This window comes from Bos taurus, chromosome 3, assembly GCF_002263795.3.
Source record: "Bos taurus isolate L1 Dominette 01449 registration number 42190680 breed Hereford chromosome 3, ARS-UCD2.0, whole genome shotgun sequence".
Taxonomy (NCBI): Eukaryota; Metazoa; Chordata; class Mammalia; order Artiodactyla; family Bovidae; genus Bos; species Bos taurus.
In genome coordinates, this window is record NC_037330.1 from 34,973,314 (window position 1) to 34,995,054 (window position 21,741).

General features: G+C 39.6%; 1 protein-coding gene and 1 pseudogene across 2 annotated transcripts in view; one reads left to right on the forward strand and one right to left on the reverse strand.

Moving 5' to 3' along the window:
- LOC615258 (solute carrier family 25 (mitochondrial carrier; phosphate carrier), member 24-like) overlaps positions 1 to 21,741 on the forward strand; it is a 92,211-nt gene that overhangs the window by 50,972 nt on the left and 19,498 nt on the right. For both annotated transcript variants that reach the window (XM_059885054.1, XM_024990049.2), the window contains exons 5-6: positions 1,371 to 1,529; positions 16,398 to 16,550. In XM_059885054.1, the coding sequence (XP_059741037.1) occupies positions 1,371 to 1,529; positions 16,398 to 16,550 (312 nt within the window). The remainder of the gene's footprint in view (positions 1 to 1,370; positions 1,530 to 16,397; positions 16,551 to 21,741) is intronic.
- On the reverse strand, positions 2,589 to 3,466 carry LOC112446055 (small ribosomal subunit protein eS6-like; annotated as a pseudogene).

Below are 21,741 nucleotides of genomic sequence, written 5' to 3' on the forward strand. Positions count from 1 at the left end.
ATAAATAATGATGCAATAAGCTTTCTTGTCTTTTCAAATGAGTCAGCTCTTCGCATCAGGTGGCCAAAGTATTGGAGTTTCAGCTTCAACATCAGTCCTTCCAATGAACACCCAGGACTGGTCTCCTTTAGGATGGACTGATTGGATCTCCTTGTAGTCCAAGGGACTCTCAAGAGTCTTCTCCAACACCACAGTTCAAAAGCATCAGTTCTTTCGATGAATATTCAGGACTAGAGGGCAGAAACTGATTTATGCACCATTACATTTCTCATATGTAGCCCAGGGCCATGGAGTTTAATTCACTAATTCAACCACCACTTAGGGAACACTGTTATCTCCCCTGACCAAGGTGCTAGGTTTATCGATGCACAAGAGAGACCAGTTTGATGCTTTTATTAGGCTTACCTTCTAGAGGAAAAAGCACTCAATAGAAATGAACCAATTAAGATTGTGCTACATATTAGGGAGGAAGCCATGGAAAGAGCCAAGGAGAAATGTTCTAGGCAGGGGGAAAATAACAAAGGCACTGAGGTGAGATGGTGCTTGGAAAGAGGGTGCTCAATGAGTGAATAAATGAAGATCGGAAAACTAAGAAGCAGAGAAAAGACTTGTTCGCTATGATTGCCTGGAAAATCCCATGGACAGAGGAGCCTGGCGGGCTTTAGTCCATGGGATTGCAAAGAGTAGGACACGACTGAGTGACTAACACACACACACTATGGTTGACAAGTAATGGAACCTAGCTCCAATTTGGCCCTTTTCCTACTGAACCACACTGCCCAACATTTAGCAAAAATGTGTAGTCTTAGCAAAATCATGTATAATAACTGAAAATTAAGTGAAATGCAAACCTTGTTAGAATTCAGATTTTTAAAAAGAAAACTGACATTTGAAGTCCGTGTAAATAATAGAGAAAGAAATGAAAACATATAAAATGCTACTCTTGAATTTTGACTCAGGTTAAGTTTTGTAATCTGAGAGAACTTGAAATAAAATAGAGAAAAAAATTTTAAGCATTTATTCCTTATTTACTGTGTGGTAGACACTATGTTGCATAACTAGGACATGATCCCTGCATGGAGTGTTTAGGTTTTTCATGGAAGAGATTAGTCTAATATTTGAGAATTCTCTAAATAGCTTGAGAATTTAAAACTAAAACCTCCAGTTGGGATATTACATTAAATCAATACATGAACGTGCTATTAGAAATTATTTGGTCTAGTACAAGTGCTAAGAATATTGTCAATCTTCATTAACAGGAGGTGAGATATGAAAAATAATCTTTGGGTTTTTGGTCTTTGTACAGAGTTATCCTTTTACTTATCAAGTGTTTTCACTTGACCGTCTAATTCTGTTTTATGTTTTATCAGATGATTGACATAGGGGAGAGCATAGCTATTCCAGATGACATTACTGAACAGGAAAAACGTTCTGGAAATTGGTGGAAGCGCTTGGTGGCAGGAGGGATAGCCGGTGGAGTTGCAAGGACGTGCATGGCACCTTTTGACCGCTTGAAGGTCATGATGCAGGTAGTTTGCACTTTAGCCCTTAAGCATTAAAGTAACTTGAAAAAAATCTTGATAATTTTCAAAAGAAATGTTTTGGCACATTTCATACTACTCCCTGAAGTTTTACATTTTTTATGAAAACATAAATTTTCTTATTTTCAGTATTAAAAGATGCCTTAATTTTCTTTCAGATGCTTTTAAAATTAATTTTTATTTGAAATAATAATAGAACCACTCTTAGAAATTTTTTCTCAGGATTATAATTGAATCTATGAATGAAGTGTTAAGACATACAATTAGTCTAACTTAATAGGTGTCTCGAGTCCCTGAAACCTAACATAATAGCGTGGTTCTAATCTACTTAAGTACTAATAATATTTCTAAGAATTGGAAAATAAGTTACTAGGAGTGTGTTACTGACTAATATCTGTTTAGAGTTAATAATATTTAATTTTATTTTACTGATTAATAGATTGTCAACAGTAGTTATAAAATAATGCATGTTTAATTTTAATCTGTTAAGTGTCAATTAAAAGTTAATATTTGCTGAGCTTCCCTGGAAGTCCAGTGGTTAAGATTCCCTACTTCCAATTTGGGGGTGTGGGTTCGACCCCTGGTTGGGGAACTAAGATCCCACATGCCCTGTGGCAAAAAAAAAGTATTTTTAAATTTAATATTTGCTGAATACTTTCTTTACAATGATACAAAATTAATAATACAAAATCTCAGTAAGTAAGTGTTAGTCACTCAGTTGTGTCCAACTCTTTGCAATCCCATGGACTATACCCACCAGGCTCCTCTGTCCATGGAATTCTCCAGGCAAGAATACTGGAGTGGGTTGACATGTCCTTCTCTAGGAGATCTTCCCGACCCTGGGATCAAATCTGCATCTCCTGCATTGCTGGTGGATTCTTTACTGTCTGAGCCACTAGGGAAGCCCAATTCACAATCTAGTAAATTTAAATTTGTGATTAAATTTACATACCTGGGTATTTTATTGTCTTTTTTTGGTAACATAGGTGATATTTGATAATGGATTATGAATAGTATTTTTTGGTGCTATATGATTTTGTTTGTGACTCAGAAAATCTTATTTGGGGGGATTTTCTTGGTGGCCCAGTGATTAAGACTCTGCACTTCCAGTGCGGGGTGTGTGGGTTTAACCCTTGGTTGGAGTAGGACCCCACATGCCACATGGCCAAAAAAAAATAAAGAGTAAAAATTTTTGACTGACTCAGAGTTAAAGATAGGGGCCCTCAGGGAGGACAGCCTCCATCTCTGGGCAGTCTGCTCCTGTTTTTGTTTGGCTTGCTTCATTCTCTTGGTCAAAAGTTCATAATATTCTCGTTGCCTCTTCCTTATTTTCCTTAGTATGCCATTTCTTCAGAGTATTATGCCAGTATCTGTGTTGCAGGGCACATGGAGCAACAAAATACTGAATCTGGTGTACTATGGTCCTGGGTTTCATACCTTCTTTGTTCAGGGGATTTCTGACAACATACTTGTGAACATCATCTTCTTTAGTGACTGAAAAATTTGCGGATTTGGCTATTTTTTTTGGGGGGGGGGGAGGTGCATGTGTCCCAGGCAGTGAGGCACAGTAGAATTAGGAATATCTCATTTTTGCAATAACCAAGTTGAAAACACTCACATTGGCATTCAGAGTGCAACTCTGAACAGATTTCATTTCCTTTCTCCATTTCTCTTTGGTCTATAACAGGATTGCTTCTTCCTCAGTAGTGGTGGACATGGCCATGGGTCAAGCCACCGTGCTTAATGGAGAAACCTTATTTGTCATTCTCACCACTGATTTGGCCCACATAACCCTCCCATTCTCCCAGAGCATCAGCAGCAACTTCTATGTCTATATGCTTCCCTCAAAAGGTAGGACATTTGTGTTCATCATTCACGTCAGTGAATGTGCAACCAGTGGCTGGGAAGGAAATGTTCAGCTTCATCTGGAGGCAGCTGATCGCTTCCAAGATACTATGAAAATAAGCTGAATAGTTATAATTGTACACTGTGAGTTAACTGGCATAAGACAGTAAGGCAAATAACCTATCATTCTTCTGTACGTTTGATTCCATGTGTAACCTATATTGTATCCTGTCAAGTGACTAAATTCAGTTAGCTTTCAGAAAAGAGCAGAAATTGAAAGTTCTCTTTTGCAGGTAGAAATAGAAGAGTTGGCTTCCTCAGCGACCAGGCCTGGTAGAAAATTTAAAAATGAGGTGGAAAGGAAAAATATGTGGATACCATATAGAACTACATAGAAACAGAGACATATAAGGAGATGAAAAAATGGGAAAGGGACTCAGAGGGAAAATAAAGAGAATAAATATATATTTTAAGTGCCCATTGTTAATATGCTTGGTGCTGAATTAAAAGCATATTTTCTTATACTTCAGAACCTAACAGAAATGTAGACAACAAATCTATATGCTGATGGTGCTGCTGAAAAATAATAATTATAAACAGGAGTACTTGCTATGTGTCCAGATAGATGGGTATTGTGGAGATACAGACTAGGAATTTTCTCCTAGGGGATAAAAATAGGTGAGTGGATTAGGGAGAATGAAAAAGTATACAGTAAATAGTGGGGGTATTTTCAGAAAGTGAAAAAAGAGAAAGATTTAAGGGGGCTGGATAGATAGGAGGGGGAAGAGGATGGGAGATTGAAAGAAAAAAAAGGAAAATAGAGAAGAAAATAAGTGAGAAAAAAGAGAAGCTATGATAGATGAAAAATGGGTTAGAAATGGAAGAGAAGAATAATCTAATGAGAGGAAAGAGGAGGCAAGATGCTGCCCTTTTTGTGCCACTCTGGCTTGGGTCTCATGGCTTTCATTCATACATGTATTTGACAAGGAGATGGGTTCACTAGAACTTATCTCCTTTATTGATAGAGGTATTTCTCTATGAGCTTCACACAACTGAAAAGAACACTGTGAACAAAAGAATGACGTGGGTTGTGTGGTGAGAAGTAGTTTACTGTAGTTTAAAAGCAGGTCTCTTGTAAAGTCAGAGAGCCCAAGGTTTTAATTCTGGCTTTGCTACTTTATAGCTGGGAAAGTCATTTGATCTCTTTTGATTGGGTCTATAAAATGAGGATTATGATGCCAGAGTTATTGTAAGAATTAAAAAAAAATTTATAAAGTGCTTTGCATTATACCTGTCATTGTAGTCAGTGCTTAAAATATGAGAGCCTCATTTTTGTGGAGAAATAAGATGAAGAAATAGCACTGTTACTATTTTAGCAAAACCACATTCAACTTTCTATAGTCACTTGTTTGGTCTTTTAAAAATTGTATTTTTAAAATAAAGTGAGTATATGCTTACTAAGGGATATTTGGAAAGTAAAAAAGTAGAAAGTAGAAAATTATCTTTCTCACCATCCAAAATGATCATTGGATGCTTGGGGCTGGTGCACTGGGATGACCCAGAGGGATGGTGTGGGGAGGGAGGAGGGAGGAGGGTTCAGGATGGGGAACACATGTATACTAATTAAATAATTTTCTATTAAAAAAATTTTTTTTTAATATAAATTTATTTTAATTGGAGGTTAATTACTTTACAATATTGTATTGGTTTTGCCGTACATCAACATGAATCCGCCACAGGTATACATGTGTTCCCCATCCCGAACCCCCCTCCCTCCTCCCTCTCTATACCATCCCTCTGGGTCATCCCAGTGCACCAGCCCCAAGCATCCTGTATCCTGCATCGAACCTGGACTGGCGATTCGTTTCTTATATGATATTATACATGTTTCAATGCCATTCTCCCAAATCATCCCACCCTCTCCTTCTCCCACAGAGTCCAAAAGACTGTTCTATATATCTGTGTCTCTTTTGCTGTCTCGCATACAGGGTTATCATTACCATCTTTCTAAATTCCATATATGTGTTAGTATACTGTATTGGTGTTTTTCTTTCTGGCTTCACTCTGTATAATAGGCTCCAGTTTCATCCACCTCATTAGAACTGATTTAAAAAATGTGTTCTTTTTAACGGCTGAGTAATATTCCATTGCGTATATGTACCACAGCTTTCTTAGCCATTCATCTGCTGATGGATATCTAGGTTGCTTCCGTGTCCTGGCTATTATAAACAGTGTTGCAATGAACATTGGGGTACACGTGTCTCTTTCAATTCTGGTTTCCTCAGTGTATGCCCAGCAGTGGGATTGCTGGGTTGTATGGCAGTTCTATTTCCAGTTTTTTAAGGAATCTCCACACTGTTCTCCATAGTGGCTGTACTAGTTTGCATTCCCACCAACAGTGTAAGAGGGTTGTCTTTTCTCCACACCTTCTCCAGCATTTATTGTTTGTAGACTTTTAGATAGGAGCCATTCTGACTGACATGAAATGGTACCTCATTGTGGTTTTGATTTGCATTTCTCTGATAATGAGTGATGTTGAGCATCTTTTCATGTGTTTGTTAGCCATCTGTATGTCTTCTTTGGAGAAATGTCTGTTTAGTTCTTTGGCCCATTTTTTGATTGGGTCATTTATTTTTCTGGAATTGAGCTGTAGGAGTTGCTTGTATATTTTTGAGATTAGTTGTTTGTCAGTTGCTTCATTTGCTATTATTTTCTCCCATTCTGAAGGCTGTCTTTTCACCTTGCTTATAGTTTCCTTTGTTGTGCAGAAGCTTTTAATTTTAATTAGGTCCCATGTGTTTATTTTTGCTTTTATTTCCAATATTCTGGGAGGTGGGTCATAGAGAATCCTGCTGTGATGTATGTCAGAAAGTGTTTTGCCTATGTTTTCCTCTAGGAGTTTTATAGTTTCTGGTCTTACATTTAGATCTTTAATCCATTTTGAGTTTATTTTTGTGTATGGTGTTAGACTGTTCTAGTTTCATTCTTTTACAAGTGGTTGACCAGATTTCCCAGCACCACTTGTGAAAGAGATTGTCTTTTCTCCATTGTATATTCTTGCCTCCTTTGTCAAAGATAAGGTGTCCATATGTGCGTGGATTTATCTCTGGGCTTTCTATTTTATTCCATTGATCTATATTTCTGTCTTTGTGCCAGTACCATGCTGTCTTGATGACTGTGGCTTTGTAGTAGAGCCTGAAGTCAGGCAGGTTGATTCCTCCAGTTCCATTCTTCTTTCTCAAGATTGCTTTGGCTATTCAAGGTTTTTTGTATTTCCATGCAAATTGTGAAATTATTTGTTCTAGCTCTGTGAAAAATACCGTTGGTAGCTTGATAGGGATTGCATTGAATCTATAGATTGCTTTGGGTAGTATACTCATTTTCACTATATTGATTCTTCCAATCCATGAACATGGTATATTTCTCCATCTATTAGTGTCCTCTTTGATTTCTTTCACCAGTGTTTTATAGTTTTCTATATATAGGTCTTTTGTTTCTTTAGGTAGATATATTCCTAAGTATTTTATTCTTTCCGTTGCAATGGTGAATGGAATTATTTCCTTAATTTCTCTTTCTGATTCCTCATTGTTAGTGTATAGGAATGCAAGGGATTTCTGTGTGTTAATTTTATATCCTGCAACTTTACTATATTCATTGATTAGCTCTAGTAATTTTCTGGTGGAGTCCTTAGGGTTTTCCATGTAGAGGATCATGTCATCTGCAAACAGTGAGAGTTTTACTTCTTCTTTTCCAATTTGGATTCCTTTTATTTCTTTTTCTTCTCTGATTGCTGTGGCCAAAACTTCCAAAACTATGTTGAATAGTAGTGGTGAGAGTGGGTACCCTTGTCTTGTTCCTGACTTTAGGGGAAATGCTTTCAATTTTTCACCACTGAGGATAATGTTTGCTGTGGGTTTGTCATATATAGCTTTTATTATGTTGAGGTATGTTCCTTCTATTCTTGCTTTCTGGAGATTTTTTTTTTTTTTATCATAAATGGATGTTGAATTTTGTCAAAGGCTTTCTCTACATCTATTGAGATAATCATATGGCTTTTATTTTTCAATTTGTTAATATGGTGTATTACATTGATTGATTTGCGGATATTGAAGAATCCTTGCATCCTTGGGATAAAGCCCACTTAGTCATGATGTATGATCTTTTTAATGTGTCGTTGGATTCTGATTGCTAGAATTTTGTTAAGGATTTTTCCATCTATGTTCATCAGTGATATTGGCCTGTAATTTTCTTTTTTTGTGGCATCTTTATCAGGTTTTGGTATTAGGGTGATGGTGGCCTCATAGAATGAGTTTGGAAGTTTACCTTCCTCTGCAATTTTCTGGAAGAGTTTGAGTAAGATAGGTGTTAGCTCTTCTCTAAATTTTTGGTAGAATTCAGCTGTGAAGCCGTCTGGTCCTGGGCTTTTGTTTGCTGGAAGATTTCTGATTACAGTTTCGATTTCCATGCTTGTGATGGGTCTGTTAAGATTTTCTATTTCTTCATGGTTCAGTTTTGGAAAGTTGTACTTTTCTAAGAATTTGTCCATTTCTTCCACGCTGTCCATTTTATTGGCATATAATTGCTGATAGTAGTCTCTTATGATCCTTTGTATTACTGTGTGTCTGTTGTGATCTCTCCATTTTCTTTTCTAATTTTATTGATTTAATTTTTCTCCCTTTGTTTCCTGATGAGTCTGGCTAATGGTTTGTCAATTTTATTTATCCTCTGAAAGAACCAGCTTTTGGCTTTGTTGATATTTGCTATGGTCTCTTTTGTTTCTTTTGCATTTATTTCTGCCCTAATTTTTATGATTTCTTTCCTTCTACTAACCCTGGGGTTCTTCATTTCTTCCTTTTCTAGTTGCTTTAGGTGTAGAGTTAGGTTATTTATTTGACTTTTTTCTTATTTCTTGAGGTATGCCTGTATTACTATGAACCTTCCCCTTAGCACTGATTTTACAGTGTCCCACAGGTTTTGGGTTATTGTGTTTTCATTTTCATTCGTTTCTATGCATATTTTGATTTCTTTTTTGATTTTTTTTCTGTGATTTGTTGGTTATTCAGCAGTGTATTGTTCAGCCTCCATGTGTTGGAATTTTAAGTAGTTTTTTTCCTGTAATTGAGATCTAATCTTACTGCATTGTGGTCAGAAAAGATGCTTGGAATGATTTCAGTTTTTTTGCATTTACCAAGGCTAGATTTATGGCCCAGGATGTGATCTATCCTGGAGAAGGTTCCGTGTGTGCTTGAGCAAAAGGTGAAATTCATTGTTTTGGGGTGAAATGTCCTATAGATATCAATTAGGTCTAACTGGTCTATTGTATCATTTAAAGTTTGTGTTTCCTTGTTAATTTTCTGTTTAGTTGTTCTATCCATAGGTGTGAGTGGGGTATTAAAGTCTCCCACTATTATTGTGTTATTATAATTTCCCCTTTCATGCTTGTTAGCATTTGCCTTACATATTGTGGTGCTCCTATGTTGGGTGCATATATATTTATAATTGTTATATCTTCTTCTTGGATTGATCCTTTGATCATTACGTAGTGTCCTTCTTTGTCTCTTTTCACAGCCTTTATTTAAGGTCTATTTTATCTGATATGAGTATTGCTAATCCTGCTTTCTTTTGGTCTCCATTTTCATGAAATATGTTTTTCCAGCCCTTCACTTTCAGTCTGTATGTGTCCCTTGTTTTGAGGTGGGTCTCTTGTAGACAACATATATAGGGGTCTTGTTTTTGTATCCATTCAGCCAGTCTTTGTTTTTTGGTTGGGGCATTCAACGCATTTATGTTTAAGGTAATTATTAATGAGTATGATCCTGTTCCCATTTATTTTATTGTTTTGAGTTCGAGTTTATACACCCTTTTCATGTTTCCTGTCTAGAGAAGATCCTTTAGCATTTGTTGGAGAGCTGGTTTGGTGGTGCTGAATTCTCTAAGCTTTTGCTTGTCTGTAAAGCTTTTGATTTCTCCTTCATATTTAAATGAGATCCTTGCTGGGTACAGTAATCTGGGCTGTAGGTTATTTTCTTTCATCACTTTAAGTATGTCCTGCCATTCCCTCCTGGTCTGAAGAGTTTCTATTGAAAGATCAGCTGTTATCCTCATGGGAATCCCCTTATGTGTTATTGTTGTTTTTCCCTTGCTGCTTTTAATTTTTGTTCTTTGTGTTTGATCTTTGTTAATTTGATTAATATGTGTCTTGGGGTGTTTCGCCTTGAGTTTATCTTATTTGGGACTCTTTGGGTTTCTTGGACTTGGGTGATTATTTCCTTCCCTCTTTTAGGGAAGTTTTCAACTATCATCTCCTCAAGTATTTTCTCATGGTCTTTCTTTTTGTCTTCTTCTTCTGGGCCTCCTATGATTCCAATGTTGGGTCGTTAACATTGTCTCAGAGGTCTCTGAGGTTGTCCTCATTTCTTTTAATTCATTTTTCTTTTTTCCTCTCTGATTCATTTATTTTTACCATTCTATCTTCTACATCACTAGTCCTATCTTCTGCCTCCGTTATTCTACTATTTGTTCCCTCCAGAGTGTTTTTGATCTCATTTATTGCATTATTCATTATATATTGACTCTTTTTTATTTCTTCTAGGTCCTTGTTAAACCTTTCTTACATCTTCTCAATCCTTGTCTTCAGGTATTTATCTGTGATTCCATTTTGATTTCAAGATTTTGGATCATTTTCACAATCATTATTTGGAATTCTTTATCAGGTAGATTCCCTTCTCTTCCTCTTTTGTTTGGTTCTGTGGGCATTTATCCTGTTCCTTTACCTGCTGGATATTCCTCTGCTCTTCATCTTGTTTATATTGCTGTGTTTGGGGTGACCTTTCTGTATTCTGGCAGTTTGTGGATTTCTCTTTATTGTGGAGTTTCCTTGCTGTGGGTGGTGTTTTATGGATGGCTTGTCAAGGTTTCCTGGTTAGGGAAGCTTGCGTCAGTGTTCTTGTGGGTGGAGCTGGATTTCTTCTCTCTGGAGTGCAATGAAGTGTCCAGTAATGAGTTATGAGATGTCAGTGGGTTTGGAGTGACTTTGGGCAGCCTGTATATTGAAGCTCAGGGCTGTGTTCCTGTGTTGTTGGAGAATTTGTGTGGTATGTCTTGCTCTATAACTTGTTGGCCCTTGGGTGGTGCTTGGTTTCACTGTAGGTATGGAGGCGTTTGATGAGCTCCTGTTGATTAATGTTCCCTGGAGTCAGGAGTTCTCTGGTGTTCTCAGGATTTGGACTTAAGACTCCTGCTTCTGGTTTTCAGTCTTATTTTTACAGTAGCCTCAAGACTTCTCCATCTATACAGCACCATTGATAAAACATCTAGGTTAAAGATGAAAAGTTTCTCCACAGTGAGGGACACCCAGAGAGGTTCACAGAGTTACATGGAGAAAAGAAGAGGGAGGAGGGAGATAGAGGTGACCAGGATGAGATGAGGTGGAATCAAAAGAGGAGAGAGAAAGCTAGTCAGTAATCACTTCCTTATGTGTGCTCCAAGTCTGGACTGCTCAGAGATGTTCATGGAGTTACACAGAGAAGAGAAGATGAGGGAAGAAGACAGAGGTGGCCAGGAGGATAAAGGGTGGAATCAAAAGGAGAGAGACAGATCCAGCCAGTAATCAGTTCCCTAAGTGTCCTCCACCATCCGGAACACACAAAGAGATTCATAGAGTTGGGTATAGAAGAGAAGAAGGAGGGAGGAGATAGAGGCGACCTGGTGGAGAAGAAGGAGAGTCCAAAGGGGGAGAGAGCAGTCAAGCCAGTAATCTCACTCCCAAGTAAAAATGGGTACTGAAGATTGGGTTCTTAAAGGTATAAAATTGATAACAAATACCAAAAAGCAATGATTAAAAATCTAGAGTAGAAGTTAGATGTTCAAAAATACAATATTAATGAAAAAAAAAGTCACAAAAATTATAAAACATATATATGTGAAGTTTGCTTTAAAAAATAGGGTCTCTGTTTTTGCAAAGTAATAGTAGGTAATAAAAATGAAAATTAAAGGAATAATAGAGGACTTAAAAATAAAAAAATTTTTTTTTAATTAAAGAATGATAGTAAAAATATATCTAGGACTTTATCTGGTGTTGTTGTGGGCAGTGTGGGGTCAGTTCATTTTCAGATAGTTCCTTGATCTGGCTTATATTTCTCAAGATCTATAGGCCCTTTCCTATGTAGTCGGTACTAAGTACAGGGTTTTAATCTATTGCACCTGTCACTTCCAAGGAGGTTCCCTGTTTTAGCTTCTGTTTGCTGATATGTTCAGTGTCTAATTTCTGCCCGGACACAAGGGGCGGTCGTGGACACTTTTTTAGGCTCACTTGTTTGTGCTGTGGGGAGGGAGGGATGGTGCAAACAAATAACACTGGCGTGTGCTCACAGTGTCTCCACCACACTGGGTTTGCCCCCACTCATGGTGTGTGTGCTTTCCCTGTCTATACTGCTTAGGCTCTAGTTTGCTCTGCCAGGAACCGTCCGAGGCCGGCCCTGGGTTGTATGCACTTCCCAGGTCTAAGCCACTCTGGTTCAGGCACTCGGGTAGTCCTCAGAGGCGCAGACTCGGTTGGGCCTGTGTTTTGTGCCCTTCCCAGATTCTAGCAGCTCAGGTGACCAGGTGTTTGGCGAGCGCAGTCACTGTGACTTATTGCCACCCCTGTCCCTGCCTCTCAGTTTTCTGGGTGTACAACCAGCGCACCTTCTGGCGGATGTTGACCGTCCAGAATCCCAAGAAGTCTTGGTTAGCAAAGAAGCCTGCTTGCAGTTTGGTAGATAATGCCTCTCTGGGGCTGCGATTGCCCACTTCCGGCTCTGGCTGCCTGTCACTGGAGGGGGATGGTCTGCAGCCGGCTAGTTCTGTTCAGTCCTTTGTTCTGTGAGGGGGCCTGACAGTGTCTTAGGATAGGGCTTTTTGCATAGCTCTAGTCAGTCCTTTGTTTTGTGAGTGGGCCTGGCTGTGTCTTAGGTTAGGGCGTTCGCGTGGTAGCTATCCCACAGTCTGGTTTGCTAGCCCAAGTTAGTTCCCTCAGATTGCCCTTGGGGCATTCAGGCCCAGTCCTTACTCTAAGCAATGCAGCCTACCTCCCTGCCCAGCCCCCGCTTGCTAGTGGCGGGTACAGGCATCTGCGCTGCTTCTCTGCTGGGCGAGTCACCATTGGACACGTAATCTGTAGGTTTTAATTATTTATTTATTTTTCCTCCCAATTATATTGCCCTCTGTAGTTCCAAGGTTCGCCACAGACTCGGCAGTGAGAGTTTTTCCTGGTGTTTGGAAATGTCTCTCTTTTTTAAGACTCCCTTCCCGGGACGGAGCTCCATCCCTACCTCTTTTGTCTCTCTTTTTGTCTTTTATATTTTTCCCTACCTCCTTTTGAGGACAATGGGCTGCTTTTCTGGGTGCCTGATGTCCTCTGCCAGCATTCAAAAGTTGTTTTGTGGAGTTTACTCAGCGTTCAAATGTTCTTTTGATGAATTTGTGGGGGAGAAAGTAGTTCCCCTTCCTATTCCTCTGCCATCTTAGGACCGCCCCCCTGTATCTTCTTTAAATACAATTTTTAATGACCATGTAATATTCTCATGGATGTAATAACTTACCATTTTTTTCTATTCTTGGACATGTAGGGATTTTTAAAACTCCTTTAAAGCTATTTTAAAACTATTATTCATAATAGTTTATGGGTTTTTCATATTTAGAGTTGCCTACTTAGAATGAATTCTGAAAAGTTTAAGTACTGATGTGAATATCTTAAAGGCTGTGTGTGTGTGTGTGTATATATATATATAATTAAATGGTTTTTTAGACTTTTTCTGTTCATAGGAAATGAGAAAACCCGTTTCACTTTGCTCTCTCATTATTATTCTCTTATAGACAGGAGGGTATTAATGTTTTAATTTTCACTTTGTCAAAAACATTTTTCTTATTATAAAATAATACATAGAAAAATGGGAAAATATAAAGGAAGACATTAAAATGACCTGTGATCCTTTGGCGCATGTTATGGCTTGTTGAATCTTAGTTCTCCCACCAGGAGTCAAACCTGGGCCCCCAGCAGAATCATCACCACTGAACCACCCAGGAATCCCCCTGACTGGTTCAAACAACAGAGATTTGCCTCATGGTTCTGAAGGCTAGAAGTCTGAGATCAAAGTGGTGGAAGGGTTGGTGCCTTCTGAGGGCTGAGAGGGGGGGATCTGTTCCAGGACTCTCCTGTTGGCTTGTAGATAACTTCACTGGTGGATCAGATGGTAAAGAATTGGCTAGCAATGCAGGAGACCCGGGTTAGATCCCTGGGTTGGGAAGATCCCCTGGAGAAGGAAATGGCAACCCATTCCAGTATTCTTGCTTGGTAAATCCCATGGACAGAGAAGCCTGGTGGGCTACAGTCCATGGGGTCCCAAAGAGCTGGACATGACTGAGTGACTAACAGATACATACTTGGGTCCAAATTTCCCCTTTTTGTAAGGATACCAGTCATATTAGCTTTTCAGTTCAGTTCAGTCACTCAGTCGTGTCTGGCTCTTTGTGACCCCATGAATTGCAGCATACCAGGCCTCCCTGTCCATCACCAACTCCCGGAGTTTACCCAAACTCATGTCCATCGAGTCAGTGATGCCATCCAGCCATCTCATCCTCTGTCATCCCCTTCTCCTCCTGCCCGCCAATCCCTCCCAGCATCAGAGTCTTTTCCAATGAGTCAACTCTTCACATGAGATGGCCAAAGTATTGGAGTTTCAGCTTCAACATCAGTCCTTCCAAAGAACACCCAGGACTGATCTCCTTTAGAATGAACTGGTTGGATCTCCTTGGCATCCAAGTGACTCTCAAGAGTCTTCTCCAACACCACAGTTCAAAAGTATCAATTCTTTGGCACTCAGCTTTCTTCACAATCCAACACTCACATCCATACATAACCACTGGAAAAACCATAGCCTTGACTAGACAGACCTTTGTTGGCAAAGTAATATCTCTGCTTTTGAATATGCTATCTAGGTTGGTCATAACTATCCTTCCAAGGAGTAAGCGTCTTTTAATTTCATGGCTGCAATCACCATCTGCAGTGATTTTGGAGCTCAGAAAAATAAAGTCAGACATCGTTTCCACTGTTCTCCATTTATTTCCCATGAAGTGATGGGACCAGATGCCATGATCTTCGTTTTCTGAATGTTGAGCTTTAAGCCAACTTTTTCACTGTCCTCTTTCACTTTCATCAAGAGGCTTTTTAGTTCCTCTTTACTTTCTGCCATAAGGGTGGTGTCATCTGCATATCTGAGGTTATTGATATTTCTCCCGGTAATCTTGATTCCAGCTTGTGCTTCTTCCTGCCCAGCATTTCTCATGATGTACTCTGCATATAAGTTAAATAAGCAGGGTGACAATATACAGCCTTGACGTACTCCTTTTCCTATTTGGAACCAGTCTGTTGTTCCATGTCCAGTTCTAACTGTTGCTTCCTAACCTGCATACAGGTTTCTCCAGAGGCAGGTCAGGTGGTCTGGTATTCCCATCTCTTTCAGAATTTTCCACAGTTTATTGTGATCCATACAGTCAAAGGCTTTGGCATAGTTAATAAAGCAGAAATAGATATTTTTCTGGAACTCTCTTGCTTTTTTGATGATCCAACAGATGTTGGCAATTTGATCTCTGGTTTCTCTGCCTTTTCTAAAACCAGCTTGAACATCAGGAAGTTCACGGTTCACATATTGCTTAAGCCTGGCTTGGATAATTTTGAGCATTACTTTACTAGCGTGTGAGATGAGTGCAATTGTGTGGTAGTTTGAGCATTCTTTGGCATTGCCTTTCTTTGGGATTAGAATGAAAACTGACCTTTTCCAGTCCTGTGGCCACTGCCGAGTTTTCCAAATTTGCTGGCATGTTGAGTGCAGAACTCTCACAGCATCATCTTTTAGGATTTGAAATAGCTCCACTGGAATTCCATCACCTCCACTAGCTTTGTTCGTAGTGATGCTTTGTAAGGCCCACTTGACTTCACATTCCAGGATGTCTGGCTCTAGATGAGTGATCACACCATCGTGATTATCTGGGTCGTGAAGCTCTTTTTTGTACAGTTTTTCTGTGTATTCTTGCCACCTCTTCTTAATATCTTCTGCTTCTGTTAGGTCCATACCATTTCTGTCCTTTATCGAGCCCATCTTTGCATGAAATATTCCCTTGGTATCTCTAATTTTCTTGAAGATATCTCTGGTCTTTTCCATTCTGTTGTTTTTCTCTATTTCTTTGCATTGATCGCTGAGTAAGGCTTTCTTATCTCTCCTTGCTATTCTTTGGAACTCTTCATTAGATACTTAGGGCCCACTTAATGACCTTACTTTAACTTAATTATCCTAGTAAAGACTGTGTCTCTAAACAAGGTCACTTTCAGAGACACTAAGGATTAGGACTTAAAGATATAAGTTTCAGGCTTCCCAGGTGGCACTAGTGGTAACGAACCTGCCCACCAATTCAGGAGACATAAGAAATGCAGGTTTGATCTCTGGGTCAGGAAGATGCCCTGGAGGAGGGCTTGGCAGCCTACTCCAGTATTCTTGCCTGGAGAATCCCGTGGACAGAGGAGCCTGATGGGCTACAGTCCTTAGGGTCACAAACAGACACAACTGAAGTGACTTGACAAGCATATGATTTCAGGGGACATGTAATTCAACCAATAACACCTCTCTACCCAGGAGTATTGAAAGTTTGATGTGTTTTTCATCCATTTCAATCCACTCTTTAATGAACCTGTAATATTTTAGCAGCAACAATACATCTTGTGTATGATAAAATTCTCTGAAAACCAAGTTATACCTGTTTGTTTAATTCATTTTCATGTGTGAAATTAAAATATGTATTTGGGGACAACAGCCAATCAATGTTATCAACTTTATATGTCTCTAAAGGACAATGAAAATTATTTTGAAGATCATAAATTTATACATACATGTATCATTATTTTATTCATCATAATATCAATGCTATATTACTAGCAAAATAAATTTTAAAATAGATAAATTTGCTGTTTATTTCTAGATTCATAGTTTACAGTCAGGGAAAATGAGATTGCTGGATGGGTTTAAGCAGATGGTAAAAGAAGGAGGAATTCTTTCTCTTTGGCGAGGAAATGGTGTAAATGTTTTAAAAATTGCACCTGAGACAGCACTCAAGGTTGGGACCTATGAACAGGTAAAATATTACTGTCTGTGGAATTTTAGAAGACATATTTTAAATTTTAAAAATTTTAGACTTTTATGAGAGAAAACATAAAACATTGCTGGAGTGTGCTCAAGCAATAGATATGAATTTAAATATAAGTGACTTTATTTATTCTTATTTATTTTTGATATTTTCATATTGCTTTTGTTTCAAGAGGTAATCCAGGGACCATATTATAACTGTAATATAATCTATTCTATTGTCTATTAGTAGTTCTTTGATTTCAGTTTTCCCATGTGCTGCTGCTGCTAAGTCGCTTCAGAAATGTCCAACTCTGTGCGACCCCATAGACGGCAGCCCCCCAGGCTTCCCCGTCCCTGGGATTCTCCAGGCAAGAACACTGGAGTGGGTTGCCATTTCCTTCTCCAATGCATGAAAGTGAAAAGTGAAAGTGAAGTCGCTTAGTCGTGTCCGACTCTTCGAGACCCCATGGACTGCAGCCTACCAGGCTACTCTGTCCATGGGATTTTCTAGGCAAAAGTACTGGAGTGGGGTGCCATTGCCTTCTCTGAGAGACCCTCAAAAAATGTTTCAGTATTGTTTTTACTTTTAATAATGTGAATATTTGTTTTAAAATTTGTTAATCTGAAAAAAAATAAAACAAACAAAAAATTGTTCATCTGATTTAGGATTTTACTTTTGCTCAAATAATTCACTTTGAGATGAGCTATATTTATTTTCAAGTAATATAAATTATTAGCATCACATTAGAGTTTGAGTACACTGTGCATCTCCAGTTTTCCATTTTCAATGTAAATCTTATAGTAATTTTTTTCTTTAAACATTTAATAATACATAGCATTAATTTGCTTCTTTGGTAGAACCTTGGTTTACAAAGTCAGATGACCTCAAAATTTTAAGAAAAGATGAAAAATAAATACTGTCCTTTCTCAACCCAAATTGTTTAAAAGCAAATGGATGGTTGTATAGGACACTAGACTTACTTGTAATGCACATCTTAAAAACATACATCACTTATTTAAATTGGGATTTGCTTACTCATTCAAGAAATGTTTCTTTCAGCAACAGACTTTCTTGAGCACTTAATGTGTTCTAGACCTTATTTGAGGTTCTGGGGATACAGCAGCAAACAAATCAGATGTTGATAAATGCTATGGAGAAAACAGATGATAGAAATTAGAGACAGTAAGAACTGACAACTCTTTCAAGAAGTTTGTCTATGAAGAAGTGAGAGCAATTGAGTGGTAACTATAGGAAGATGTGAGACAGAGAATTTTCTAAAAACGGAAGAAGCAACAGCATGTTTGTATACTTAGGAGAAAGATCCAGTAAAGAAGGGACCATTAATGACAGGATAGAGGAGAGGGTAGTGCAAGTAATATAAATTATTATTATCCTTGAGTCTCTGAGAGGGTGAAAGAAGATGGGAACTAGTGCTCATGGAAGGGTTTGGCCTTGGGTAGGCACTTCATCCATAGTTCGAGGAGAAGCTCTACTATGTGGGCACAGATGCAGGTGGGTTTGTGGAAGATTTCTTTCTAGTGCTTCAGCTTCTTCAATGAAATGGGAAGCAAGGACATGTGGAGGTGTGAGGAAGGAGGAGAAGACATGAGTTGGTATTCCAGGAAAGTGGAAAAGCTAATGGATAGAGGAAATTAAATAAGATTGCTGGAGGCAGATGGTCCAGGTGAAATTATTTTGTCTGATTATGCAAATCAAACAGTTCTCAAGTATGTATTTATTACTGCTTGAGTATAGCTCATTATCTGGCTCCTAGGAAGTCCATGGGTAATTAGCCATCAAATTACCCCTGTGGGCTAGGGTATCCTAGTTGCAACTCCAGTCTTGTTGTCTTTTAAGATAATTATATTCATCTTGCATCTGATGAGGAAGTGCCATCATTTGGACTCTGCTATTCTGGAATTTTCCATTTCCTTTTATACCACTGAATGTAGTTCCATGGCAGCATCCTCTGCTGTCAACCCTCATAACAGCTCTCACTGGACTTCTCAACAAGGGCTCCGTCTCATCCTAGAAACATGCTCGACTAGAAGGTTTGTCAATCTCATGATAAAATTCATTCTGATATTTCCACCTTCCTGAGTCTACTGATTCCTTCCTCCACACTCTACCAAAGCTTTGGCATCTCTACCTCATTTACTGTCAGTCATAATTGTGTCCAAGCTTTAAAGGTCCATCCAAGCAGCATATTAGGACAGGATTCAGGTGTCCTATGTCATGGGAGAGTGTTCAACATGAATAAAGTCTCCCTTGTCCAGCATTATATTCCACTCCTGCCGCCGCCGCTGCTAAGTCGCTTCAGAAATGTCCAACTCTGTGCAACCCCATAGACGACAGCCCACCAGGCTCCCCCGTCCCTGGGATTCTCCAGGCAAGAACACTGGAGTGGGTTGCCATTTCCTTCAATGCATGAAAGTGAAAAGTGAAAGTGAAGTCGCTCAGTCGTGTCTGACTCTTAGTGACCCCATGGACTGCAGCCCACCAGGCTCCTCCATCCATGGGATTTTCCAGGCAACAGTACTGGAGTGGGGTGCCATTGCCTTCTCCACTCCTGATAAGCCCACTATTCAAGACTTATGATCCACTCTTATACATGTTCAACTGGTTCCTTCTAGTCTATATTATCCAGGTCCTGCAACAATTTGATCAGAATGATATTTATTCCTAGGACACAGGCTTTATTTCCTCATCAGGCTATCTGAGACCTAACCTTATAAAAATTATTGGTTAGGAGGCAATAAGAGGAGGTGGGAGAGAGACAGGCATCATCTTGTACATCTGCCTCTTTAAGGCCTTTGCATGGCCTCTGGACAAGGAGAGGCTACTCTGCTCAAGCAGTGGGAAGAGGATAACTTTTGCTGAATTGAAAGGTTTTGGAGAATCCTGGAGTTCAGGGTTCTCAGGCACATACTCCCAGATGTCTCCATCTCATGTATTAGGGTCCAACTCCCTCCCAGTGAACATCCTCATTTTAGCATAGGAGATCTTTTGAAGCTGTGCCTTCAGTTTCCTTTGCAACTCTGGTACCTTTACATTTATATGCTGGGTCTGATTTTCAGTAATTTATTCTCCACCTGCAAGAGATTCAGTTCAGTACAGTTCAGTCCCTCAGTCATGTCCGACTCTTTGCGACCCCATGAATCACAGCACACCAGGCCTCCCTGTCCATCACCAACTCCCAGAGCTTACTTAAACTCATGTCCGTCCAGTTGGTGATGCCATCCAGCCATCTCATGCTCTGTCATCCCCTTCTCCTCCTGCCCCCAATCCCTCCCAGCATCAGGGTCTTTTCCACTGAGTCAACTCTTCGCATGAGGTGGCCAAAGTATTGGAGTTTCAGCTTTAGCATCAGTCCTTCCAATGAACACCCAGGAGTGATCTCCTTTAGAATGGACTGGTTGGATCTCCTTGCAGTCCAAGGGACTCTCAAGAGTCTTCTCCAACACCGAAGTTCAAAAGCATCAATTATTTAGCACTCAGTTGTCTTCACAGTCCAACTCTCACATCCATATATGACCACTGGAAAAACCATAGCCTTGACTAGACGGACCTTTGTTGGCAAAGTAATATCTCTGCTTTTTAATATGCTGTCTAGGTTGGTCATGGAGAAGACAATGGCACCCCATTCCAGTACTCTTGCCTGGAAAATCCCATGGACGGAGGAGCCTGGTAGGCTGTAGACCATGGGGTCGTGAAGAGTCGGACACGACTGAGCGACTTCCCTTTTACTTTTCCCTTTCATGCATTGGAGAAGGAAATGGCAACCCACTCCAGTGTTCTTGCCTGGAGAATCCCAGGGACGGGGGAGCCTGGTGGACTGCCATCTATGGGGTCGCACAGAGTTGGACACGACTGAAGTGACTTAGCAGCAGTAGCAGCTAGGTTGGTCATAACTTTCCTTCCAAGGAGTAAGTGTCTTTAAATTTCATGGCTGCAATCACCATCTGCAGTGATTTTGGAGCCCCCCAAAATAAAGTCAGCCACTGTTTCCACTGTTTCCCCATCTATTTCCCATGAAATGATGGGACCAGATGCCATGATCTTCGTTTTTTGAATGTTGAGCTTTAAGCCCAACATTTATCACTCTTCTATTTCACTTTCATCAAGAGGCTCTTTAGTTCCTCTTCACTTTCTGCCATAAGGGTGGTGTCATCTGCATATCTGAGGTTATTGATATTTCTCCCGGCAATCTTGATTCCAGCCTGTACTTCTTCCAGCCCAGTGTTTCTCATGATGTACTCATATAAGTTAAGTAAGCAGGGTGACAATATACAGCCTTGACGTACTCCTTTTCCCATTTGAAACCAGTCTGTTGTTCCATGTCCAGTTCTAACTGTTGCTTCCTGACCTGCATACAAGTATCTCAAGAGGCACGTCAGGTGGTCTGGTATTCCCATCTCTTTCAGAATTTTCCACAGTGTACTGTGATCCACACAGTCAAAGTCTTTGCCATAGTCAATAAAGCAGAAATAGATGTTTTTCTGGAACTCCCTTGCTTTTTCAATGATCCAGCAGATGTTGGCAATTTGATCTCTGGTTCCTCTGCCTTTTCTAAAACCAGCTTGAACATCTGGAAGTTCATGGTTCACATATTGCTGAAGCCTGACTTGGAGAATTTTGAGCATTACTTTACTAGCGTGTGAGATGAGTGCAGTCGTGTGGTAGTTTGAACATTCTTTGTCATTGCCTTTCTCTGCGATTAGAATGAAAACTGACCTTTTCCAGTCCTGTGGCCACTGCTGAGTTTTCCAAATTTGCAACCTAGAGGAGCTACCCAACGTCCGAGGTCAGGGGTGGCAGCCGAGATGAGCTACCCCGCAGCCGAGGTCAGGGGAGGTGGCCGAGATGAGTTACCCTACCGCCGAGGTCAGGGGCAGGAGATTAGGGTCTCTTTAAATTGCTGCCAGGAAGGCATTTTAGTGTTCATATTTTTTAGATAGTTGACTGACCTAAACTTGACATTCTCTTTCTTCAAAGTTTCTAAAGCAGTGAATCATAGCCAGTCAGGTCCACAGTCTTTACCTCACATTGTTCAAGTATTATGATACTTGTTGATTTGATGCTTTTCTTTCTACCAGTACCTCATCCCAAGCCACTATGACTAAAAATCTTAGTAATGGTAACGCCACAGCATACCATAAGTTACCATCATCCCATTGACCACTAGTATGCTGGGAGG